The 25,284-nt window shown below is 49.5% G+C and overlaps 1 protein-coding gene across 9 annotated transcripts in view; it reads left to right on the top strand.

Moving 5' to 3' along the window:
• The window catches only part of LOC125705773 (chromodomain-helicase-DNA-binding protein 9-like), a 47,901-nt gene extending 22,941 nt beyond the window's left edge, over window positions 1–24,960 (top strand). For 3 of the 9 annotated variants that reach the window (XM_048971954.1, XM_048971953.1, XM_048971952.1), the window contains 36 exons: window positions 2,868–2,976; window positions 3,857–4,000; window positions 4,205–4,273; window positions 4,377–4,432; window positions 4,605–4,722; window positions 4,805–4,891; window positions 5,168–5,308; window positions 5,392–5,513; window positions 6,707–6,950; window positions 7,685–7,861; window positions 8,085–8,228; window positions 9,023–9,278; window positions 10,303–10,513; window positions 10,657–10,852; window positions 11,076–11,243; window positions 11,353–11,535; window positions 11,621–11,731; window positions 11,858–12,054; window positions 12,576–12,775; window positions 12,915–13,074; window positions 14,647–14,736; window positions 14,827–14,930; window positions 15,029–15,146; window positions 15,330–15,387; window positions 15,586–15,634; window positions 15,762–15,990; window positions 16,081–16,286; window positions 16,369–17,184; window positions 17,366–17,529; window positions 17,633–17,866; window positions 18,430–18,607; window positions 19,073–19,194; window positions 20,344–20,562; window positions 20,730–20,867; window positions 20,950–21,054; window positions 21,144–24,960. In XM_048971954.1, coding sequence (XP_048827911.1) covers window positions 2,868–2,976; window positions 3,857–4,000; window positions 4,205–4,273; window positions 4,377–4,432; window positions 4,605–4,722; window positions 4,805–4,891; window positions 5,168–5,308; window positions 5,392–5,513; window positions 6,707–6,950; window positions 7,685–7,861; window positions 8,085–8,228; window positions 9,023–9,278; window positions 10,303–10,513; window positions 10,657–10,852; window positions 11,076–11,243; window positions 11,353–11,535; window positions 11,621–11,731; window positions 11,858–12,054; window positions 12,576–12,775; window positions 12,915–13,074; window positions 14,647–14,736; window positions 14,827–14,930; window positions 15,029–15,146; window positions 15,330–15,387; window positions 15,586–15,634; window positions 15,762–15,990; window positions 16,081–16,286; window positions 16,369–17,184; window positions 17,366–17,529; window positions 17,633–17,866; window positions 18,430–18,607; window positions 19,073–19,194; window positions 20,344–20,562; window positions 20,730–20,867; window positions 20,950–21,054; window positions 21,144–22,022 — 6,802 coding nt within the window. In that variant the 3' untranslated portion in view covers window positions 22,023–24,960. The remainder of the gene's footprint in view (window positions 1–2,867; window positions 2,977–3,856; window positions 4,001–4,204; window positions 4,274–4,376; window positions 4,433–4,604; window positions 4,723–4,804; window positions 4,892–5,167; window positions 5,309–5,391; window positions 5,514–6,706; window positions 6,951–7,684; window positions 7,862–8,084; window positions 8,229–9,022; window positions 9,279–10,302; window positions 10,514–10,656; window positions 10,853–11,075; window positions 11,244–11,352; window positions 11,536–11,620; window positions 11,732–11,857; window positions 12,055–12,575; window positions 12,776–12,914; window positions 13,075–14,646; window positions 14,737–14,826; window positions 14,931–15,028; window positions 15,147–15,329; window positions 15,388–15,585; window positions 15,635–15,761; window positions 15,991–16,080; window positions 16,287–16,368; window positions 17,185–17,365; window positions 17,530–17,632; window positions 17,867–18,429; window positions 18,608–19,072; window positions 19,195–20,343; window positions 20,563–20,729; window positions 20,868–20,949; window positions 21,055–21,143) is intronic. The other 6 variants (XM_048971961.1, XM_048971959.1, XM_048971955.1 and 3 more) reach the window with 6 other exon arrangements.
• The last annotated feature ends 324 nt before the right edge of the window (window positions 24,961–25,284 follow it).

Below are 25,284 nucleotides of genomic sequence, written 5' to 3'. Positions count from 1 at the left end.
TGTCATCCTTTATTAAATGCTGTGTTTTAATGGTAGGGTAGCTTATTCGCATTGCTAGGTTACGATGTGTAAATACCTGAGGAAGAGGTTAAACAGTGTTGCGACATTAACATGTTTCATTCAGTCACAAGTACCCAGAGTGCGCTAGTACTTTCTAAATCTGCGAATTAAAGCTGATGAGAATTTAATTGTGAATTGTGTTAATTTTGATTAAAATGGGCTATTGTCTCAGCTTCAAACGAAATCAGCTGGGACAGACGCATTGATCACATGGTGCTGGGAAACCCTCTGTGGTGCACATGAACTGGGGAACAGCTTGTGGGGTTGTGCTGCTCTGCTGCGGTGGAGGCTGCACGGGGCCAGCGGTGGGTGGGGGGATGGGTGACGTGGCATACAGAGAAGGCTGTTATCTCCACAAGGCCTCTTGGCTCCATGACGTTCGTTTTATTGGCGAAACAGATTCTTAGACTTCTGCAGTTGGATATCAGTGGAAAAATCCATCCAGGTTTGGTACGTTGTTCAGGGCCGCCTGAGCAGCTGCTGGTAGCTTGTTTTGTTTGTTTACATTGGAGCATCGCACTGGCCTCTGATAGGAAGCGTTTTACAGTGATCAGGAGCTCTACCATTGTAATGCCTTGGTGGGCTGCCGTAAAATCTCCTTTAAGGGTCATCGTGGGCTGTAAAGCTCAGTCCGACAGGGGAGCTGGCCATTGTGTTCATGTCCAGTTCTCGGCTGCCCTTGTCCTCCCTGAACGTTCCACAGCTTCCCTAGAGCGTCACTTTAGAGTCCGTGCTCTGAGCTGTAATCCCTACTTAATGTTGCAGCTTTGCCTCAGAGAGGACACTCGGACATGTGCCGCTTGAACTGTAAGCTTCTTGGAAATGTAAGCTGCATGCGCGGCGACAACGTTCTTAAAATTCAAAATCACCATCATCTGGCTAACGCAGCCTTTTTCAACTTTCTGAATGTAAGATTGATTGATATGGCGCCTGACTCAAACAAGATTGCATTTGCGAAAAATGAGCTGATTTCATCGTCTTCAGGAAGAATGAGCTGGTTATTTAAAATGTTTACTTTGCTTGACGTTGCATTTTGATCACATTAGGTGAAAGAGTCTTTGGAATGACCAAGTTTGGTCCATTGCCTTTCTGAAGCTGAGCGCTCATAGTGGATGGTCTTGGTGTCCGAGGGACAGCCAATTCCCACTGCATCTGCCGTGAGTGGTGGTGTGCTCCACCAGCAGCATGCAAGATGATTACTTAAATGGCCCAGGTTTTAGTTGCAAACAGCTGAGCAAGGCAGGATTTAACTTGCTCTGCCCACATAATTAGCTTTGCCGGACAATGTTGTTGGGGCTCGCAAAAGGACTGCCATCCATCCATTCGTCCTGCCCCCCCCCCCCCCCCCCCCCCCCCACGAAGCACGTGTTACTTGTGATAAATAATACTAAATAGTAATGCAGTCTAGTGGCATCACACCAAGCAAAAATGGCAGGATAATTGCATTTACACAGGAATAGCAGGTGATGTTTTCTACGGCTGAGCACTTGGGCTGCTGTCTTCTCATGATGGGGAATTCCCGGCTTAAAGCTGCTGTCCAGTGACTCTGATTGGAATGACCTGTCCTGCTTGTTCGATATGGCCCCGTCACATAGGCTCAAACTTTGCTGGTGTTGCCGGACCCATTTTGGATATGCCGGACGTGGTGCTGTCTGCTCATGACACACCTCCGTCACTTGTCATGCCTTTTGGACCCTTAATCTTTAGATACAGGCTGAAGAATAGGTGTCATAACGTGTCCTTATTGTCAGTCAAACACATATCCAGTGATCTTTCACATAAGGATTTTTCTTGTTTTCTACCTCAGTGTTTCCCAACCCAGTCCTTGGGGACCCCCAGACGGTCCATGTATTTGCTCCCTCCCTACCCACCACCAAATATTCCATGTTTTTGCTTCTGTGAGCTGGGTGGGAGTAAAAATGTGGACCGTCTGGGTGACTCAAGGACCGGGTTCAGAACCATTGGTCTAGCTGCTATAAATTCATATGAAAGAATGATGATCGGGTACATGATGTGCTATTGCTGGCTGGGGGTCTGTCCATTAGAGAGCATGCATGCATGCATACACCCTCTTTTGGCTCTTTGCTCCAACTGCTATAAGTATCGCTTCCAGAATCTGGAATGGAAACCTTGTGCATCAGCAAGAGCGTTTTCTTTTCCTAAAGGAGAGCTGAAGACAGCTTCTGCAAGGTATCAGGGTGGCCTTTGGGCTAAGGATGTGGAAGATATCTGTGTGCGTTTCCTCAGTCAGTTTGGCTTTAACTTTTTATGGTTATTAAATATAACGGCCACTTTTTACTCTATCTTTGATTTTGGTTTTGTGTGCATGGCAGTACGATCAGTCTCTAGTTCTCATTGTTAATTGGTATTTGTGCTTAGCTCTGCTCCTTTTACTCTTGTTCTTCAAACCATGTGACTAACGCGCCCCTAGTCAGCCTAATTTTCAGCTTGATGAGCTTGAACCTGCTTCTCAGAAAATGAATCTGGTATATTTCCATTTCTTAAACGCAGATTATTGCAGCAAGCCTTCAGCTACATGTAAAATACCACTGCTGGCAAATGCGAACAGTAATGCATTTATGGTCAATTTGTTGTAGAAAGTCACAGCAGTTCAGATTTTCCTTTGAGTGCCCACCCAGTCTGTTGTACACTTTAGCCTGTGCCGCGCGTTAGCACCCGCTTCCCATCGAAACTTGAGAATTCTCCTAGGCCCTCCTCATTCATTTCGATGTGAAGAGTTAAAGCTGCAAACGCAAGTAATTATTTTCCCATCTCTAATTTCCTCTCCTCCTTCATTCATATCGCAGGAAAATAGTAATCAAATTTGGCAAGAAGAAGAAGCGGAAGAATGACTCATCAGAGTCATCAACAGAGGATGAGCCGCCTCTCCGGCGATCCTCTAAGGACGACGACATGGTGAGATGCCATCCTGTAGGGGGTGCTCTGTCTGGCCTCTGACATTTTGACATTTACATTTACTCTTATGTATCAGGTGCTTTTGTCCAAAGCCACATTTTGACTGATGAGGAAAAGGTTAAGAAGTTGGCTTGATGTTCTCTGTGTGACATTTCAGCTGTATCCGTTTGGCTAAAATCCACTGCTATGGTTCCTAGAGAAGCAAGTGGGATTATGTATTTCTATGAACAGCTACACTCGGTTATTGCAGGGCAGTAAATGCATACAACTTACCCCTGCCCTCATTTCTGATTAGCAACATGTGCAGAAATGCAGTTATTCCTGTTAAAAAAAAAAACAACTCTTGTACCTGGTTTAATTGAATCTCCCACAACCAGTAATTTGTATTGTGTAGGAATAAAAAATCTGATAAGGTGGCAACCGAATACGTGCATGAAGGTGTCACTCGCCAGCTATCAGTCAACCTTAGCACAAATTTTCTTCTGTATGATGATTGGCCCTAATTAGCCTCCTGTGACATTTGTTGGCGCTTTTTTTTTTTAAATGAATGATTTCAGCGCCTGTGACTGTGTCTTTATCAATGTACCTCTCATTTAGCATTAGCCTAGTTAATTACAATAATTAGGATCAAACTGCAGATTAAGCAAAGCATGTAAGGCTTATCTGTTACCCGGAATCTGCATTGTGACAGACGAGCGAAGCCAAAAGCCAGACAATACAAAAGAATCGCTTGGGGTCCTGTTTGTTTTTGTTACAACATGAAGGCTCGGCTTGAGCAGGATAACCAAACGGTCCTTAATTAAAGATTCCGTAAAGGTCAGCTGAGCCTGACTCCACGCCAGGCCTAACGCTAATGGTAGCCTCTCGCTTTCCCCCCCAGAAGAGACGCTCCAACCGGCAGGTAAAGCGCAAGAAGTACACGGAGGATGGGGAGTCCATGCCGTCGGACGAGGAGGGCCGGGTGATCGTCAAAGCCAAGAAGACGGCCACATCTGTCAAAGAGCCTACCGCACAGATGTTAGCGGTGAGCTGATTGGCGCTCATTATGTCCTAATCTGCTTTTCATGCCAAAACATGGACTAGGTGTCATCCTTAAGTGGGGAGACGATCGATACGGTGTGGTACAATTTTGCGTGTCACTAACCTATTCCCCCTCTTCAAAGCAGTCGTATGCTACATAGAGGGGAGCGTTCGCTGAGATGTTTACTTGCTGTAATATTTATAACAGGCGAACCTGAGCGAAGAAGATGGTGTCATCGTTGACAAAATCATGTCATCTCGTTTTGTGAAAACAGAGGTATTTCCTTTTAGATCAGTTGTTCAACTTTTAAGTAAGAGGCTCAAGCATCTTTATTGTACCATTTTGAATTTTTTAACAAACTTTATAATTTGTCCTGTAGGTTTCTCCTGGAGTTGAGATAGAAGTGGAGGAGTTCTTTGTCAAATACAAAAACTAGTAAGACTTTTTTCCATATGTTGTTGTTAGTTGTGGCACAGTGTGTGTGTGGACAGTCTTTCGTTAGTGATCAGTGCTGTAGGAAGAAACGCTGGTTGCCTGTTGGTGCAAGTGTACGTGAAGCAGACAGAATGTGAGCAGGCATCGGTCTCGCTCCCCCTTTCCCTGACAGCTCCTATCTTCACTGCGAGTGGGCTACAGAGCAGAAGCTAATGAAGGACAAGAGGATCCAGCAGAAGATCAAGCGTTTCCGGATTAAGCAGGCGCAGAGGGCACTCCTCTTTGCAGACGTAAGGCAACGCCGATAGGTTCATCCTCGTCTTCGATTTCAGCCCTCAGGAAATGACTTTCCATTCTCCTCCTATCCCATAGATGGAAGAAGATCCATTTAACCCTGATTATGTCGAGGTGGACAGGGTGCTGGAGGTGTCTTACTGTGAGGACAAGGATACCAAGGAGGTATTTGGCACTGATCTTTTGGTGGTGCTCCACAGCTGATCTCTATACATCAGAGTAGGCTTGGGGGCCCTTTTCGGCTTGTCTTCACTGCCTGGTTCATGATCCTTGATGAAATCATTTAGTTTTCGATACAGTGATTTATGTTTTGTAGTGTGGTTTTGGGATGGCTAGGTCCTTCGAGGTAACCTTTGCATTGCAGTAGGAAGTCAGCAAGAAATGCAGGGCCACATGGAGAGCCCCGTGACGCCCTCACTGACGGGCAGCCTGTCTTGGCAGCAGATGGTGGTGTACTACCTGGTGAAGTGGTGCTCCCTACCCTATGAGGACAGCACCTGGGAGCTGAAGCAGGACGTCGACCAGAGTAAGATCGAGGAGTTTGAGCGGCTGCGGGCAGCCCAGCCGGATCCTCGGAGGATGGTGAGTCCCACCCGCCTTTCTCATGGCCCCCATCCCCCTGTCCCACATCTGGGTTGCTTCTTAACCCCATTGCTCTTTCGCAGGAGCGGCCCCTGGCCAGTCAGTGGAAGAAGAGGGGGGAATCCAGGGAATATCGCAACGGCAACCGCCTCAGGGATTATCAGCTGGAGGGAGTCAACTGGCTCCTCTTCAACTGGTATAACAGGTCAGTGACTGCGGTGACAAGTGTCTGACAGCAGCACACTCTTTTCACACGCAGGAAGCAGTGGTGAAGCCCCACCCAGTGGGCCAAGCCTCTGCCTGGGGTGTGTTTGTGCAATCGGGGCTGTTAACCTCAGCTGCTCCTTCCCAGTCTGCCTCTCTGGCTAGAAGCTGGAGCCGCTGCTTCTCACATATGAATCATGCAACTTTTCGAGTTCCAGGCTGCTTCTCATCTGACTGCTGTCCTTCAACGTGCATCGAGCACAAAAAGTCGCCCGTGTACTGAGCACGTTTAACAAACTTCAGCTTGTACACATTTTCATGCCAAAACGCAAACTGGGCGTCATCTTTCGGTGGGAAGACGATCGATATGGTGTGGTAAAACTTGTTCCTTATTAGTATGTGTGAATTTTTTTTTTAGTTTTTAAAACATGCATTTTTTTGCATGTAAATATCTTCAATTGGTTCTTCGGGGCTGATTTTCATTCCAGTTTTGAGAAGTAGTGTGATGTTCATGCTGGATATCTCATTTTCTAAACATACCCTCTTGAACCTACTCAACAATCCAACAACTATTAAAAATATTTATCCTGTCCGTGTTAAGTGGGAAGGGGGAGAATTATCAGTATTTTCTGTCGACGTTTTGTGTACATATGCATGTGTGCGTGCTTGCGTGTACATATGCATTCTTTGGGCGTGTCTGTCTGAGTACTCTGCCGTCTCCAAACTGGAGCACAGCCAAGAAAACCTAGCTGCAGAGTTATGGAATGGGAATGGCTGTGCATGGTCATTTGCACTGAATAGTTCAATTAAACAGCCCTGTCCTTTAATGTAGGTCATGCTGGCCGGGGGGGAGGAGTGTGATTTCTTAATAGATTCTGTCCTGACCTCTTCAGCTCATGAGCTGTGATTGGCTGGATGTTGATTATTGGAAGAGATTTTCCTGTAGGGCCAATGCTTCCTGACTGTGGGGTTATATGGTCTGGTGAGGCTATGTGTCTCTAGGGATTGTTTTTAACGTTTTTTTCCTTTTAATGACAGTGTATGATTGAACTAGTTCTAGCACTGCATATAACTGGGTCTTAGAGCTGTTGAACAGAAAGCACCTGCCGTGAGCAAGAGTGGACCCCTACTGACCTGTTTACTACTTTCCCTGCTCCTTAAAAAAGGCTGTAATAAATGTTCTTCCCCTTTCAGACGTAACTGTATCCTGGCTGATGAAATGGGCCTGGGCAAAACCATCCAGTCCATCACGTTTCTCGAGGAGATCTACCACACTGGCATCCGAGGACCCTTTTTAATCATCGCTCCACTCTCCACCATTGCCAACTGGGAGCGCGAGTTCCACACCTGGACACAACTCAACGTCGTCGTCTACCATGGCAGCATGGTCAGCCGGCAGATGCTGCAGCAATACGAGATGTATTTCAAGGACTCTCAGGTACCAGAGTGCTGAACTGTTGGCGTCTGTCACTGCAGTTTCAGTACACGGGAGCTTACTAATCTTTCAGTGGTTGTCAATATCCACTAGGCCAGTGCTTCTCAGTCCAGTCCTTGGGGACCCCAGACAGTCCACGTTTTTGCTTTCTCCCAGTTTCCAGCACACGTGAACCAAGTAACCAGGAACACAGAATATCTGTTAGAGTCCCTGGGGTCTGGGTTCTGAAACACTTCACTAGCCTACTGTAAGGCGTGGTAGGAAGTGCTATGGTTTGATAGCTACAGGCACAGCACCTTCAGACATATCATCTTCTGGAAACTGGAAATTATTGGAATGTGCTATCCGGCTGCATCAGAGTAAGGCCTGGTTGTCTCTGGGACCACATATGCTTCTTTCATCCATTCTGTCTGCGTGTATCAAGAAGAAAAGCTTTATTCCAGGATGGTTTCTTGCAGGTTCATATACAGGTTGGAGAATTTCTCTCCATTCAGTCTTCATAGTTTTCGTTGTTACATGAAAACTTGCCACTAAACAGCAAAGCCTTGCTAGGTTGTATCCTGCCAAAATCTAAACATTTATCATCCTTTCCCTTTGAGTGATATTAAACATATCCTGCATTTGTATTTTTTTTTCTAGCAGAATTTACAACATGAGGCACATAATATACAAACATGCGGCTGTTAACAAGATGGACGATGTGTGTTGATGGCTTGTGTTACTCTATGTTCCCTTAGGGTCACTTAATTCAGGGGGCCTATAAGTTCCAGGCCATCATCACCACCTTCGAGATGATCCTTGGGGGATGTCCAGAGCTTAATGCCATCGACTGGCGCTGCGTCATCATTGATGAAGCTCATCGGCTGAAGAACAGGAACTGCAAACTGCTGGAGGGCTTCAAGCTCATGAGTCTGGTTTGTGTCTTGCAGAAGATGGCATTGCTGACATATTAAAACCTTTAGTCACCTCATGTTTGTCAGTGAGTCACAGCGTAGCAACTCTTTCTCACTGATGGGATTTGTAGTGCAAGAATAGATTTGTGGGCTTTTTCAAAGTGAGTGACAGTTTGAACGTGTGTGATGTCTCAGACTGTTGGAGTCAGGGTTCTTATGCTGTGTGCCCGGACTTACATTCCAGGAACACAAGGTCCTCCTGACTGGCACGCCTCTTCAAAACACCGTGGAAGAGCTCTTCAGCCTGCTGCACTTCCTGGAGCCCTTGCGCTTCCCATCTGAGGCCACCTTCATGCAGGAATTCGGGGACCTGAAGACAGAGGAACAGGTAGGTGCTGTTTGATGTGGTCTTTTGAAGCTGTCTCCTTTGGGAAATGGAAGTTCCATGTCACCCTCATTCATCATCCTCTTCCTTCTCTATCAGATCACTTGACACTCTTACAAGCCTGGATTGATATACAAGAACTTAGAATAGCCTTCTAATTTCTAAATTTCAAGGTTTCTCGGCAAATACGTTTTTTTTTTTTACTGATGTATTCTGACTCTGGTCCCTTTCTAACCTGTCGTTGGTTGAGTTTCATAAACATCATACTTAATATTACCATTTATTAAGATGTAAAACATGCAAGCTGTTATGGGGGCTTAAAGCTGACATGTGACATTAGCTGGCCTGAGGTCTGTGCTGAGGTCTACATAATGAGAACCAAGGAGAAGCAGACTGGTGCTGATGTCATTTAGTGTGAGGTCAGCCTGACATTTGGCAGCGCTGAATAAGCAAAAATCATTGCACATTGCTGATGTTTGGGGTTTAGAATTTGAGGACAGCTTGTGTGCTTACAAAAGCCCCGATAGACAAATACAAGCTGTACCCCACTGTTTTTGCTGTCTAGGACTTGTCTTCCTGTTTAAGTGCAATGCAAATTAGGTGCGAAGCAGTTGCCATGTCTTGCAGAGGGTAATCTTGCAATATCGGCGTTTTATTGCCATTGGCATTTGTTTATATACAATCTTTATTTGACTTAAGTTGGGGCATTATGCCAAAGTTAGTCCTGTAAGTACTCATGGCTGACTCAGCCTTTATAGGAAATTTCAGCTGGATTGCCCCCCCCATCCATTATACAGGTCCAGAAACTCCAGGCCATTCTGAAGCCTATGATGTTAAGACGTCTAAAAGAAGACGTCGAGAAGAAGCTGGCTCCCAAAGAGGAGACCATTATTGAGGTGGAGCTGACAAACATCCAGAAGAAGTATTACCGCGCCATCCTAGAGAAAAACTTCTCCTTCTTGGCTAAGGGTGCCAGCCAGACTAACGTGCCTAACCTGGTCAACACCATGATGGAACTCCGCAAGTGCTGTAACCATCCATACCTCATCAAAGGTAAATGACGTGCGAAGGTCATCGCCGTTTCTCCTGATGACAGGTAATGAGCATGTCTGCTAGTTGTGCCCCAGGAAAACTGACCACGCCTTGAGTCCATACAGTACCTTTTGAACGTTACATTGTTATTGGTTATTTATGTGTGGAAGTGACGTTTACCTTGGCTGACACCACGTTGTCTAGGTAGAATTTCAAAGGTTGCTTGTCCTTCCCAGCTTTGCGTCTGGTGTACTTTTGGTTAGAGATGCGCTGCCCTCGCTGTGACCAGACAGAAAAACACCATGGATGTGGAGAGCCTGGAACTCTAGTTGGCCTCTTAGGGAGATTAGTTGTTTAAAAATGCAAAAATTTAACCCATCCGTGGTCAGTCTGCACTTGACCTTGACTGGCCTAGATTCTGCCGCTTTGGTGAATGAAACTACCAGGGGTAATCTGCCTAAAAACGGCCCAGCGCTTGATCACACTTAATCGTGTTATGGTGTTTGCACCACTAAACTGGTTTATAATAGTGATTGTAATCCTTTTTTGTGTGGAATGTGCTGCTCTCTTCCGATTCGCTGTGCTTCGTAACCGAGAGAGCTGTTTCACAGCTGCGATGATTCCCAGCCATGAGTGTTTGGGCTTTGAGAAGGCTGGTGACAAGGCTGTCCTCTGGGTGCAGTATACGCTCGGGATTTAAACGCATTTTTGCGATGACGCCCAGGTTACCGCCGTGTCAGTCTGTGCACTCGGCTGGGTTGGGAATGTCCCCATCCAGCTCCCATACACCATCCGAGAGGACCACGGTAGCCACATGTGGCTATGACAGAGAGGCAGGCGGATGGGAGGCTTGCGGGTGGCTCCCAAACGCCCTCTGACACACTTTCTCTGCGGCGCTGATGTTCCGTGGGACCTGCTGCCCTCGCTGCTATGGGTTTGCCTGAAGCGTGTTCTCACTGGCCCTTGCACTCTGCATCTGCTTCCGTTCTGTCGCTGTTGGTACATTCTTATCTGCCTCTCATTGTGAACTTCGATTGTGTCGCAGGGGCTGAAGAGAAGATCTTGGAGGACTTCCGGGAGGTCTACAGTCCTGCTTCCATGGACTTCCACCTGCAGGCCATGGTGCAGTCGGCTGGGAAGCTGGTCCTCCTGGACAAGCTGCTGCCGAAGATGAAGGCAGGGGGTCACAAGGTGCTCATCTTCTCCCAGATGGTGCGGTGCCTGGATATCCTGGAGGACTACCTCATCCAAAGGAGGTAAGTAACCATAGATATAGATGGTGAACTTGCGTAGAATGGGAGGATCCGTCTGTGGTCATGTTGTGACAGATGTAGGTGTTGACCTTGTGTCCATGCATTGAAGATTCCTTAATGGTGGGCATGTGTGATGGTTGCTGCAGGTACCTGTATGAACGGATAGATGGGCGGGTCCGGGGAAACCTGCGGCAGGCTGCCATCGATCGATTCTGCAAGCCCGATTCAGACCGCTTCGTGTTCCTGCTGTGCACACGTGCGGGGGGCTTGGGCATCAACCTGACAGCTGCGGACACCTGCATCATCTTTGACTCCGACTGGAACCCCCAGAACGATCTCCAGGTACAAATGAGTGTTAAATTTTGTGTTGGTGGTGGTAGTAGTAATACCTCCACCAACTGCACCAGAATTTAAAAATTTGATGTTCCTTTTGCTTGCTTGTACCTTTTTGTCATTGGCTGATTGACCCTGTAGCAGCGTGATACTGTTTTTTGTTCCTCGGTTGGTAGCCCCAGCCCGGGCCTGATGTTAATGATGCCTGACAGATTTGTTTCTGTGTGGGCAGGCTCAGGCTCGCTGCCACAGGATTGGCCAAAACAAGGCAGTGAAGGTATACCGGCTGATCACCCGCAACTCCTATGAGCGTGAGATGTTCGACCGCGCCAGCCTGAAGCTGGGCCTGGACAAGGCCGTGCTGCAGAGCATGAGCGGCCGGGAGAATGTCACAGTCGGAGTAAGTCATCCACCGTCTCGGAGTCTGACAAAGCACGATGCGATGGGGGGAGGGGGGTCTCATTCCCCAGGGACAGGCTTCATTACTCGTGTTCCATGTCCTCCAAAAGAGCCAGCAGCAGCTCTCTAAGAAGGAGATCGAGGACCTGCTGAAACGAGGGGCCTATGGGGCCCTTATGGAAGAGGAGGATGAAGGCTCCAAGTTCTGTGAGGAGGATATCGACCAGATTCTCCAGCGCAGGACCAAGACCATCACCATTGAGTCCGAGGGCCGCGGATCCACGTTTGCCAAGGTGAAGTAGACTGACTCTCTTATGCACGGCCTGTTAGCGTTTTGGTACTTTTTTTTTTCACAATATACTTTTTCTTTCATCTCAGGCCAGTTTTGTAGCCTCTGGCAACAGGACCGATATCTCTTTAGATGACCCCAACTTCTGGGACAAGTGGGCAAAGAAGGCAGAGATAGATCTGAGCAGCATCGATGGCAGAGTGAGCGAGCCATACCCGCGCTTATCTGCGGCACTGTCCGGCCTCGTCTGGCCTCTCATCGTTGCCAGGCCTTTGTTTGTTTTCCGTCCTCTGATGAGACACTCTGCCCCTGCCGTTATGCAACAGAACAGCCTGGTGATTGACACGCCGCGGGTCCGGAAGCAGACTCGGCCCTACAGCACCACCAAGAGCGAGCCGGCGGAACTGATGGAGGGGGACAGCGACCGGGATGACAAGCCCAAGCTGCGGCGTCCCTATGACCGCCTCAGCAGCTACGGCCGTACTGAGTGCTTCCGCGTGGAGAAAAACCTGCTGGTGTATGGGTGAGTGAGCCTACCTGCACTCTGCTCTGCTGCCACCTGGTGGAGCTTGGGGGAAGCTTGCCAAACTCGACCTGCCACCTGCTGGCGCCCCCCTCTCTGAGTCACATGCACTCTTGTGCTGACTAGCTGGTATCCAGCTGTGTTTGCAGATGTTTGTATCCGTTCCCATTCACTCTGACCACATAGGTGTTGGGTCGCTTTAGGTAAAGTTTTTTTTTTTTTATCTGTGTTTGTTAATTGAATTGGGTAAAAGAAAACAGTAGGTACAAGCAGGGATGTTCAAGAAACAGAAATTACCCAGTGTCTCAGACACATTAATGTGTGATGTAATTTATTTGGTGTTCATAGCTGCTTGGGTGTCCATTACGACCAGGGAAAATGGCTTAAATGTGACTGCTTGTGGATTAGTATGTGTGTGAGTGTGAGAGAGAGAGGTACTGCTAGGAGATGTCAGGTTTCAGGTATAGGCAGTGGCGTACTGGGGGTTGTGGCCACGCTCTTAAGTGTCCCGCTTGCTCCAGGTGGGGGCGCTGGAAGGATATCCTCCAGCACGGGCGTTTCAAGCGGCCGCTCAGTGAGCGAGACGTGGAGGTGATCTGCCGGGCGCTGCTGGCCTACTGCCTGGTGCACTACCGCGGCGATGACAAGATCAAGAGCTTCATGTGGGACCTGATCGCCCCCTCTGAGGACGGCCGCACCCGGGAGCTGCAGAACCACCTAGGTGAGGCCCCCTCCCTGCCCCGCCCCACTGTGCCCCACCCTGACCTGGCGCCTCTCCACCGGGCTCAAGCAGAGCTTCTCTGTAATGAACCGGCATTAAACGAAAACGCCACGTCTTACGAAGCATGCTGCCCTTTCAGGCCTGTCAACTCCGGTTCCCCGGGGCAGGAAGGGCAAGAAGGTGAAGGCCCAGTCCAGCACCTTCGAGATCCACAAGGCCGAGTGGATCCAGAAGCACAACCCCGAGCACATCCTGCAGAACGACAGCTACAAGAAGCACCTGAAGCACCACTGCAACAAGTGAGATGGAGATGGCGGCCTGGGCTGGTGCCTCCTCGCCTCCTGAGCCCCTGCTTTTTGGCGTCTTTCTGAGAATTTGTCAAGAGGCGTTTAAACATCAGCGCTTCCCGATGCCTACGAAACTCTCGCATGCTCATGCCCGGTTTCCATGGCGGTTTGAAGCTTTTGCTTGGTGGCTCCACGGATCCCCAATAAATAACATGCTGTAGCTGGGTTTCCGCATTAATTTGATTGCTGTCACATAAAAAGAATCAATGGCGTTAAATAATTCAATTAGTAAGGGCAGTGCGGTGTAGCTAAACGGATGAAGTGTTAATTATGGTTTGAAAAAGTATCTTGGCGTAATCGCTTTCTACGGTACAGGGCCGAGAGGCACAGCGATGAGTTTTGAAAGCAGTCTATGCTGCATTTTTTTGGATAAAGGGGACACGGCTTCCACAAAGTTCCTATTGTCTGCAGGGTGGTTCTGCTGAAGCCGGCAGACGGCCCGTGGGTCACATGCACGCCACGCTGATCTCTGCCCTTCCCCCGCTGCTGGAATTTGTCTGTGTAGATTTGCTGTCCATTTTTTTCCCCTTTCTGTTCTGGGAGCCCTGAGATGCATGAGCTAGATGAGCCAAAATATCTGAGCATGCCCCTGTCTCGACAAAGGCTGTAGACATGCAAACATTTCCAGTGGCTTCTCTCTCTCTCGCGCCCTCGCTCGCTCGCTCGCTCACTCACTCTCTCTCACTCTCTCTGTCACCCGTTCTACAGGTCGCTGGAGGCAGTGGGGGCGGTTGCTGGCGTGAGATGGGAGCGGCCCACCGCCCCCCCCTCCTTCCCCTGAACCCCCCCCCCTTCCCCTGAACCCCCCCCCCCTTCTTCCCCCCCAACACTTGCAGGCAGTTTTTGATTGGTGGACAGCTTGAGGAAACAGCTGCTAATCTCATGCCAGTGTGCGCAGGGAGGGAGGAGGGTGTTTATGCACACAAAATAGAAGCGGAATGAGGCTGTGTGCGACCTCCGAATATAGAGCAGGGGTGAGACTCAGGGCTGCAGCGGCAGAGCTGCGTGAAAGCTGTGTGCGAGGACTCTGGCCCGCACTAGCGTGCAGTAACGTGCTGGTGTGCGTGTGTGTGGCCCCGAGGCTGCATGACAGCAGAGCCTCTCCCCACTGCCGCCCCGCAGCCACATCACCACTGCCTCTTCCCACACAGCAAGCCGTGCTGAATGGTCCCGGCAGTGAGTCACCCGCAGAAACCTGATCAGACTGGCGCTCGCTTGCTAGTGTTTCCCTGAAATCTCTCTGTTGCCCCTGTTCTCCCCACCTATTTAAATCAGCTGTTCTATAAATGCTCTCCGCAGTCTGTCCCTTTGTGCTCTCGGGGTGTGACGGTGCAAATGTCATTTAGCATTAGCAGGGACCTTATCCTGGGGCATAGACACCCCCCCATTAAGTGTGTAAGAATGGTGGTGGCAGGAGCCATGTTTCCACTGTGGGGGTGTGTGGACTTTGGGTTTTGGTGGTGCTGCGTGGGTGTTCTCCGAGCCCTCGGTTCACTGTGACCGCTCGCCCGTGTCCCCCTGCAGGGTGCTCTTGCGGGTCCGGATGCTCTACTACCTGAAACAGGAAGTCATTGGAGACAGGTCACAGAAGGTCCTGGATGGAGTGTGCTCCAGGTGAGACCTGCCGAGGGGATACAAGGTGCCTTCTGTCTTTTGAGTAGTTCTTGGCATGTGTTCTCATTGGATTTATGGTCTTTCCTCCAGTGAGATTGAAATCCGGGTTCCAGAGCCCGACCACTCCGACCTTCCCACTCTCTGGTGGGACCTGGAGGCGGACAAGTGTCTCCTCCTTGGAGTTTACAAGCATGGTGAGCGAGAGGGGAACAAAAGCTTGTCATCAGCCTACTCTGAGGGTTTGCATCCCCTGGTGAGAAGAGGCTGTTAACCGTAGGTGTCTCTCCCACAGGTTATGAGAAGTACAACACGATCCGTGCGGATCCTGCGCTCTGCTTCCTGGAGCGGGTGGGGCGGCCGGATGAGAAAGCCATCGCGGCTGAGCAGAGGGCCAATGACTTCATGGATGGGTAGGCAGCGAGCGGAGCGCACTGATGATGCAGAGGCCGCCTGTGCTCCTGCTCTCTCTGCATCTTTCATGCATTTTTAATGCTTCACCAATGGCTAGATAATTGAATGCTTTTTGGTAGTCATGAATCGCAACTGCTGGCCAAACGTCATAACTAGACTATCTGGTCACTACGTGTCCGCAGGGATGTGGATGACCCAGAGTACAAGCCTGCGCCGGCCTTGCTGAAGGGTGACATGGAGGTGAGTGTCAGACAGACGGTGGTGAGACCAGGGGACAGGCAACCATCACCTAAAATCAATGTGACTTTCAAACTTGCTCATCTTCAAACTGAGGTTGTGGTCTAAAAGTGGTGTGTGGGAGTCTGTCCGGCGTGCGACCAACAGAGGGGCCTTGAAGTGAGTCTGATTAGCTGAGCCCTGGTCCTATGCTCTCTGCAGGATGACGTGTCCTCCCCTGGAGAGCTGGTCATCGCTGATGCTGCTGGGGGTCAGTCTGTCACACAGTGATGATGACATCAATAAGCTACTGCCCTGCTTTGTGATTAGTATTGATGTTGATGCTCGGTAGCATCTTTTAAAGCATGATGATAACTGCGATACCCGTGTTGTCTCAGACGGCCCAGTGCCGACAGAGGGAGGCATCGCGTACTGGCCCATGTCCTCGGCTCTCACTGCTCGGCTGCGTCGCCTCATCACCGCCTCCCAGCGCTATACGAAAAGCCGTCAGATCCTGCATATCCACCGCACTCAGCAGGCCTCCCTGGCCCCGACCTGCACGCCGCCACCCCCCCTCGCCGACACTATGACTCCCAAGATGGCTGCCAAAATCGAGCGTCAGCAGCGGTGAGCTGCCACGGTCGCAGCCAGCGTTCTCCAAATGGAGCATGCGGGCGGGAATGCGCCTATAATCACTGCAATCTACCCCCTCTTCAGGTGGACCAGGCGCGAGGAGGCAGACTTCTACCGTGTGGTGTCCACCTTTGGCGTGGTGTTTGACACCGAGGCAGGCCGCTTCGAATGGACCAAGTTCCGCGCCATGGCGCGGTTGCACAAGAAGACTGACGAGAGTCTGCAAAAGTACCTGCAGGCTTTCGCGGCCATGTGCCGCCGTGTGTGCCGCCTGCCCGCCCGTGAGGATGGTGTGTGTTACCGCGGTCACCGTTGCTCTCCACGTATCTGCTTTGCGGTCCCCTTCATGTTATCCCCCCTCCTCTCCTCCAGATTCCGCTGACCCCTCCATCTCCATTCAGCCCATCACGGAGGAGCGGGCGTCCCGCACACTATACCGCATCGAACTGCTGCGCAAGGTCCGGGAGCAGGTGCTACGGCACCCGCAGCTGGGCGAGCGCCTGGCACTGTGCCAGCCGGGCCCTGACCTACCCGTGTGGTGGGAGCCAGGGCACCACGACCGCGACCTGCTGATAGGGGCAGCCAAACATGGAGTCAGCCGCACGGACTACCACATTCTGCGTGACCCCGAGCTCGTGTTCATAGCTGCCCAAAGCAGTTACAGCCAGCACAGGGGCTCACAGTCCCGCATCGCCACGCCGCTCCTGCAGTTGCAGAGCCAGACCTCGCTCGCTGGGTCCCCTTCAAGCGGCCCACTGCGGGAGCCTGAGACTACGGCCACCCCGGACGAAGGCCCCAAGATGGAGCTGAAACAGGAGCTCATCTTTGAGGTGGAGGATGTAGAAAGGAAAGAGCCACTCGCATCCTGGAGTCCCAAGGTGGTTCCTCGGACTCCCACAAACCCAGGGGGAGAGGTCGTCCTCCAAAAGGCCGAGGCATTGCAGACCAAGGCCTTCACACCCGAGTCGAGCGCTGAGAAGCACAGGAAAACCTGCAAGCCGAGCTCCCGGAGTCCCCGGGGGCGCCACGCCTCCTCTTCCTCATCCGGCTCATCTTCACGCTCCTCTTCATCATCGTCATCATCCTCGTCCTCTTCACGATCGGGTTCCAGCTCCACATCCTCCTCTTCGGGTTCTTCGTCGTCCTCCGAGGACGGTGAAAGCGATGCAGAGGAGGACAGGAAGGCTGGTAAGTTCTGGGAAGCAGGAGGGGTGGTTACCTGGTCTGGGTGACATCTGCTCAGGCTAACATGCTGTATTGGTAATTCTCATAGGCTAGTCTTCAGCATGCTGCCCTGTGACACGTGGGCTGTTTGCCAGATTTAGCGATAGTCTGTAGTGGGTCAAACATATGGGATGTGTGCTTCCAGCGTTGCCGGGGCCGACCATGAAAGGCTTTGATGAGGACAGCGTTGCGTCGCTGAGCACCACACAGGAAGAAACGCAAGATGGCAGCCTCCCTGAGAGCATCCTGCCCAGCTCCTCCAATCCTTTCCAGGGAGGATTCATGCTGGCTGCCTCCTACTGGCCAAAGGTGAGCGTGCAGACATGGACTAGACCCCTCTTCAAACACACGAAACGACACACCTGTTTGTTGTAACTGTTTTCCCTAAATCGCACCACGTCACCCCTTGCAGGACCGGGTCGTCATCAACCGCCTGGACAGTATCTGTCAGGCAGTTCTGAAGGGGAGGTGGCCCACGGCCCGGCGTGCATTTGAAGGGGGTGTGGTGTCATCGTTTTACACCACCAAGCTTCTGGATAGCCCCACGGGGCCTGCAGGCCTTAGAGAGGAGTGCTCGGCCTCCCCACGGATGGCAAAGGTGAAGACGCATGTACCAGAAAAGGAGTTTACAGTCAAAATCAAAGACGTATGTTTACTTTTTGTTCATTAGGACCTGAATGTGACGTGCACAGCATGGTCTCTCTCTTCCGTGTGAATGTCTGCCTTCTGCGTACCCGTATGATCTCTGCTTTCGATACTGCGTTTAATTCTCCAGTATTAATATTTAACATCACTAAACTTTAAAGGTGTCCTGGATAAAGAGGTGCTTTCTAAATTTCTGTGGCCCATCCCTGAGCTAACAGTGTCTGCTTTTCGTGGCATTAAAAAAAAAATGTCAGCAATTGTATCGTCAGTATAGTGGACGTACGGTGACAGATAATGCAGAATGTGCTGTAAGTTCGGTTCCGTGATCTATTGCTTTTGCTGTGATCATAATGCTCTGCTTGTAGATCATATACCATCATGCATTTAATTTGGGTCTCTTACACCTGCTCTGATTTACAGAATTTATAGTATGGAAAAAAAATTCTTCTGACTCTGCCTGAACAAACATATAACTGCATGTATATACAGGAATCAGCCAGCGTTGCACTGTTTGTGTTTATGCGTGCATGCCGGCCACCGATTTGATGTAAGGTTGTTATTCAGCAGGAGGGAAGCTTGAAGATGACGTTCCAGAAACAGGGCTTGCTCTTGAAACGCCCCCTGGAGGCAGAAGAAGGAGCTGCGAATCAGCAGCAGTACTTGGCCCGTCTGCATGATCTGCAGGCTGCCGCTGATGCCAGCGTGTCTGATTTCACCAAGCCTTTACCCAGCACTGGCCCAGGTATGTGTAAACTATAGGAGCAAGGCCACTGGGAGTAGCAGATGAACGGAGAGCCACTAAGATTGTTTTACTGTATTAAAGTAATGTACCTCGAGTCCCTCAAAGGCGCTTTAGCGGTAGCCTCTGCTGGAGAACCTTCATGTTCCTGCTCAGACCGCTCAGCGTATTAAGAATATCATGAACTCATCTGCGGTCCCCTCTGAAGTCAGGAAGTTGCTATTTGACATTTAGAGAGGTAGTAATACCATGCGTTACAGTAGAGGGGAGTTTGTTCAAAAGCAAACCGCCTTGTGGTCTGTCAGCATCTGCCTTGGAGCTCTGCTTTCATGGTTAACGTCACCCAAATGTTTACCCACGCGGCGTCGCCTAGGGCGAGTGTCACCGGCGAATGTAAACGGTGTGCGGCTCGGGAGCAGAGGCACGTGCCAAAACACGTCCGTGTGACGCTGTTCTGTGCCCTCCCAGGGGAGCGGATGGCGGCGGACACACCGCCCGCAGTGAAGAGGAGGCGCGGCAGGAGGAAGAATGTGGAAGGATTGGGCGTCCTGTTCATGAACAGGAGCAGGACTCCTATGTCCCACGAGCAGGTGAGGGAGCTGGCCCTCCGAGTGCCTGTCTGTCTCACTTTGCCCAATTTTAGGAGCGGCGCTAAAAAAGAAATTAACACGCACAATAAAAAACTATTGCTAAGTGCTATGACTGTATGAAGTCTAAATATCAGACTGTGGGAAAAGTATAACACGTATGCATGTGCGTGGTGTTCTGAGAGGCCTACGTGCACTTTGCATATGATCACTTTGTGCTGGCTGTGACAATGACTGCCCCGTTATGAGTCCAAGCTAACAGAGATATTTAGATACAGAATGTCATGTTCAAGTATCAGTCAGTGTACAAATAGACGTGTGAGTGCGAGAGAGACAGTGTCAGTGGTTGCTGGAAGGAACACATTTTAATATATAAAATAGACATAAAGGTATAAAGCCATTTACAGTTTATAATCCCACACCGGTGCTAACAGATGTCACACCCAAGGATCATCTTTTCCGTATTCATATGCAAAGTGCGCTACTGCATAATCTTTCTTTTTTTAAATGCCGTGTGCTATTTCAATTTCACACATTTGATAACGTTTTAAGTATACTTCAACTTAATATTTCATTCTTACTTCTACATCGTGCTTATGTCACAGAGTCCCTCTGTGTAATAGCGCACATAATTGTTTTTAGCACTAACTTGTACAACTCAGAAATTGTTCTTTTGTTATTGCAAACGTAAGGAATGATTGACTAATTATCCGTCTCTTGCTGGAACACACAATCTACTTTGGTTAACAGGGTGTCCAGTTCATCATTATTAGACCAAATATTAAGTAAACTATGCGACTTTTTTAATATCTTGTGTCTAAACGAGGGAAAAGTAACATCTGTAAAATTATATGCAATGGAAGGTACATCCATATCCAAAGGATGAATGCAAAGTCATAGCTGCTGCTTTCTCTACACCAGGTACGCTGTCGTGCAGTGATCACATTACTTAGTTTTTTTGTTGTTCCACCCAGGAAAAGAACTTTCTTGAATTGATTCTTGACAATTTAGCTTGAAGTCATGAAACGATCATGGAAATCATAAAGTATATGAACCCTCTTTTAGGTATTTATGTTGATTGTGTGTCTAAGTCGGGGAGGGCCTCTCGGCGGGGGCAATTCGGTCAGTAACCACAGCTGTCTTCTCCTCCAGGCAACCACTGGCTGGTACGGCAGTGCCCCAGCCAGTCCCGCCGTGGCCCCCGCGCAGGGGTACAGGCAGGGGCCGACAGACCCTGAGGGGAGGGTGCCCGTTATCAACCTCAAAGACGGAACCCGTCTCACGGGTGACGACGCCCCCAAGAGGAAAGAGTTGGAACAGTGGCTAAGGGCGCACCCGGGTTTCGTGGCAGACGCTGGGGCCTGCCTGCCTGTGAGTGCCCCTGCTTTCACTCCCTCCTGTCTTCTGGGGGTCATCATGCCCCCGTAGGCACGTAGATGAAACTAGCCATGGTGTAGCTTTGGAAGAGGAGTCCTAAAAATGAGGCATCTTGCATGCAGAGAGGTGTGTGATTATGCCCCGTATGGCTCCCCCTGCAGGGCGCCACCAACATGCAGTTTCCGGACGGCCGGCCAAAGCAGAAGCGGCATCGATGCCGCAATCCCAATAAGATGGATGTCAATAGCTTGACGGGGGAGGAGCGTGTGCAAATCATCAACAGGAGGAACGCACGCAAGGTGGAACACCCCCTGACCCCCCCCGACCTCTGCCTCCGCCCGACCCCTGCTTCATACCTTCTGTGTGTTGTCCCCTCCCCAGGTGGGTGGTGCCCTGGCTCCTCCGCTGAAGGACCTGTGCCGCTTCCTCCAGGAGAACCCCGAGTACGGAGTGCCCCCAGAGTGGGCCGATCTGGTCAAGCAGTCGGTGAGTGTTCCTCTGTGCTGCTGTGCTCCTGCCTCTCCCAGCTTCTCCCAGCCTGCTCCTCACTGAAGCCCCTGTTCTGCTCTTCCCAGGGCTACCTTCCAGAGAGCATGTTTGACCGCATCCTGACCGGACCCATAGTTCCGGAGGAGGTTAGTCGCCGTGGCAGGCGGCCCAAAAGCACTGCGGCTAAGGCAGCCAAGGCCTCCCCTGCCCTGCCCGGGAACCCCCTGCTGGCCAACGGGCTGCTCCCTGGCATGGACCTGTCCAGCTTACAAGCCCTGCAGCAGAACCTCCAGAGCCTACAGGCCCTGCAGCTAGGCGCCGGCCTCATGGGTCTGCCGGGCGGCCTGGCGGCGGCAACTGGCGACACCGGCAACCTGGCTTCCATGTTTCCCATGATGCTCTCGAACCTTCTGGGCATGAGCAGCCTGTTAGGGAAGTCGCAGGAGGTGACGACTGGCACGGAGGATGGCAAGAAGGAAAGCGGGAACGGCGATGGAGACGCTTCGGTCTCCGGTGGCCCTCCTGTCACCCCCGAGCCCAAGGGCGAAAGGACCAAGGGCCAGGACCAGGAGCCCTGCAGCTCAGCGGCCACGCCGAGCACCACCTCTGCCAGCAGCTCCTTGCTAGCGCTTAACCCACTGCTGCTGTCCAGCATGCTGTACCCAGGGATGCTGCTCCCTCCGAGCCTTAATCTCCCCATGTCCCCAGTAGCGCAGTCCGGCTTGTTAGAGAGACAGCAGCAAAACTCCATCAGCGTCCCCTCCTCCCCGGTCATCCCTCCCAAGGAGACTCCACCTGAGGCAAGATGGCAGGGGGTAAGAGAAGGGGATCAGGTGAAGGGGTTTCGAGAGCAGGCCTCAGAGCTGAAGAAAAGTGGCGAGGAGCGACTGGGAAAATCAGATTTCTCGTCGGAGTCCGGAAGCTCACCGTCATCTGAAGATTCAGACTCCAGCGACGGAGACTGAGCTCAGTGCCTCCCCTAACAATTAAGTATATGAGTAATATATGGGTTTTCATGCACTGATTTTTTTTTTTTGTAAATTATGGAAATTAATAGTATGTTATGAGGAAAAAACCAGCTGAAGGAACAGTGTGGCATCTGAAATGATTTCAGTGTTTCTTCAAAGGTACAATATTGTTTGAGAGGATTTGCATGCACGCTATTAAATTGAAATGTGTGAAGCTGTATTTCAGTGACAAAAAAGGTATTGTTAATTATGTTGAGAATCATTTTATTAAATGAGAAAATGAATTCTCAATATGAGCTGTACATATATATGTATATGGGGGTAAATACTGTGTAAATACTTTTTAGAATGTCCTCGTAAATAGCAAAGTCTTCTGAGCATCAGCAATAAGTTAGGCAGCTCATGGATGTCTGAAAAGCTGTAGATCCTGTTTGCCTCACACGTCCCTTTGTGTGGTGGCAAAGCCACAGGAAGCCGAGACCCTAACCAGCCTCTGTCCTCCTCCCCTCTCGCCTCACTGTGGAGCTCCGCCCCGTCTGTGGCTGTGTGATCGCCAGGCGTGCTGAAGCATTCAAGAGGACTGTGCATTAGTGCGCCGTTGTGGGACGACTGTAGAAACCCGCAAACCCTTCAGCAGTGGGTCGTCTTAAACTTAGTTGCACTTTTAGCATTTGCACAAACATCCAGGTTATTTTTTTTTGGCGCAATCATCTCCTCCCAGGGCTGTAAGAGAGAGCAGCCTTTGAATTGGCCTTCACTGAGGCTGTCAGGAGACCGGACAGGAAGCAGATGACTGCTATATGTCACTCCTGCTAATAGTTGATTGAGTCTGGCTGCCATTTTGCTGTGCTGCCTGTTTCAGGTCCTGTTTTGCGTTCTGAAGAATTCGTCATAGCAGAGTTGCAGGTGGTTAGCTTGTCACTGACCCTAACCTCAGCTGAGTCATGGGTGCAGTGTTCTTTGCAGTTTATTTCGCAGTGTGTGACTCGGAGGGCACTGCGTTGTGTGTTTCGCTATAGCTATCTGCTGGTGTGGTCATCTCAGTCGTCCTGCTGTTTCTACATTGGATTTCTGTTATCCAAAAAAAAAAAAAAAACGACCGAAAATCTGTTTGCCGGAGAGATAATTGGTTTCATTTCCTGCTGTCTGAGAGCCTGAGAAGGAAACACTGCCAAATTTCAAGTCAGGGGTCAGCAGTCTGGTGCCTTTTGTGCGCTGCTCTATGTGCATGGGGGTCACACGTGCTATGGCGGGGGGGGGTTCGCCGTGTGAAACCACAGCTGACAGGCAACTAGTCAGAACTGGCATCTTTCGGGGGGGGAGGGGGGTGGAGAAGCACATGACGGTAATTGGATTTCGGTATTTGTTTCTGGTTGTGCAGCAGAACATGCACGAAGCAGGCGTGTAGATGCCGGTCAGCATGTTCCCCCAGCTTACCCGCATCCATTTGCCAGTTCCCTGTTTAAGGTGAGCTGGCTTTCCTGGAGCCGGACTGCTCTGGAGCCTTGGAGTCCCACCATCACCTCTCCCGCTCGCCTTGCTTCTGCAGTGCCACCAGAGCTCCTGCCTATGCCTTGTACCTGTTCCTCCCTGGATAGATATACTTCAATATATTTTTCCAACACCTTCCAGCTGTGCATTTATTTTTATAGGAATTATGTGTTAATCCACCACTGTGTTAAATACTTATTTATGCCTTAACCTTAAGATATAAGTTCCAGGTATGTATATTGTGTTGGATTTTTATTTTTTAATTTTAATTTATGTTATATACAAATACATGCAGCTCTTCTGGCTGATTATTGCCCTTACGAACAATGTAGTGGGTACGTCTGCACGTTGCCTTACACTATGTGTGTCACCTGACTCATCCCTCACAGCTGTTAAACGTGAGAGTCGCATATGTGGTCTGTCTGTAAAGTTTCTATGTGCGTGATGTTACCTTTTGGTGATGGGGGGGCCTTCCTGTTGGTAATGACAAGCTGTGTACACTGCTTTAAAAAAAGGGAAAAAACTTGTTGATCTGACACGTCGTGGATTTTAAGGTGGGTATATATCAGTATTGAGGGGCAATTTTAGAATTTTATTATTTTTAAGTAAAATAGACCACTTTTATTTGAGCTAATTAAAGTTTTGCTGACATGGCTCATGAAATGCCCTTAGCAAGCTTATCAATTAAGGTTATTTTATTATTTTTCCAGAGTCTGTATGCTGAAGCCCATTTGGAGACGGCTATGCAGTATATACCTCACAAGCATAGAGCCACTAGTTTGACCTGGTCCATGTGGGTCCCCCCCACCCCACTCACCCACGGCCTTCATAAGGCAAAGTGGTGCATGTCTGGCCTGCTCGCCTGTGACGTCTCTCTGCTGTCCCGTCCCTTGGGTAAAAAACCCATATTACCTACTTGTAGGACACCAAGCCCAGCGCTCTCAGAAGTGCTGTACAACGCAAGAGAAATTTTGGACTTTCCCTTTGGGGCAACAATTATTACCACAATTTAGTTCCTGCACGATAATATTTGGGTAGTTTAAATGCTTCTTTCAAATAGAAGATTGCAAGTGCTGGACAAAGCAGTCTTAGACCTGTCATGATAAGAGTGGAAAAAAATGACCAATATGCAGCAAAAAAAAAAAGAAAAAATAGACACTAATACTTGAGTTGACGTAAGATTAGTGTGAAGGCTACAGTGGCTTTTGTTATGTATATAGACTTTTTGTTCCAAGCTTGATATCTTGAAGGTTACTTTCAAGTCCAGTTTTCTTTTGGAGAGTTGCAGTATATGAAGGCTGTGATATGTGTAGTTTAGTAGTTCTTTATGTAGTGCAGGAGATGCATTCTCAGTCATTTGTAATTTATTGAATTACTTTGTATGGAGTTCTATAGAGGAAATGGAAGTTAAATTATTTTTATTAAACTCTTTGACCTATTCAAAGGTGTACATGTGTCCATTACCTTGACCACAGTCAGCTGGTAAATTGTATTTGGCTGTTTTTTTTTATATTGCTATTATAATGTTTCATACTGGCCACACACAACAGTAATTTCATTTTGATACAGAGTAAAATACAATTACTTTTGTCTGGTGTTTTTAAAAACCATTCATTGCATTTTTAAGCTGTTGGGGTGCAGTTAGTAAGTTTTACTGCTGCTTCTTCACCAAAGTGTTTTTAATTAGTTTAAATACCCCCGTAACTGGGAGGAGCAGCAGTCTCTTGCTCTCTTACTGGCCCACACATCCTTACTGATGACGACTTGG

Source organism: Brienomyrus brachyistius, chromosome 13, assembly GCF_023856365.1.
Source record: "Brienomyrus brachyistius isolate T26 chromosome 13, BBRACH_0.4, whole genome shotgun sequence".
NCBI classification, from domain to species: domain Eukaryota; kingdom Metazoa; phylum Chordata; class Actinopteri; order Osteoglossiformes; family Mormyridae; genus Brienomyrus; species Brienomyrus brachyistius.
This window is presented reverse-complemented; position numbering and strand designations above follow the sequence as displayed.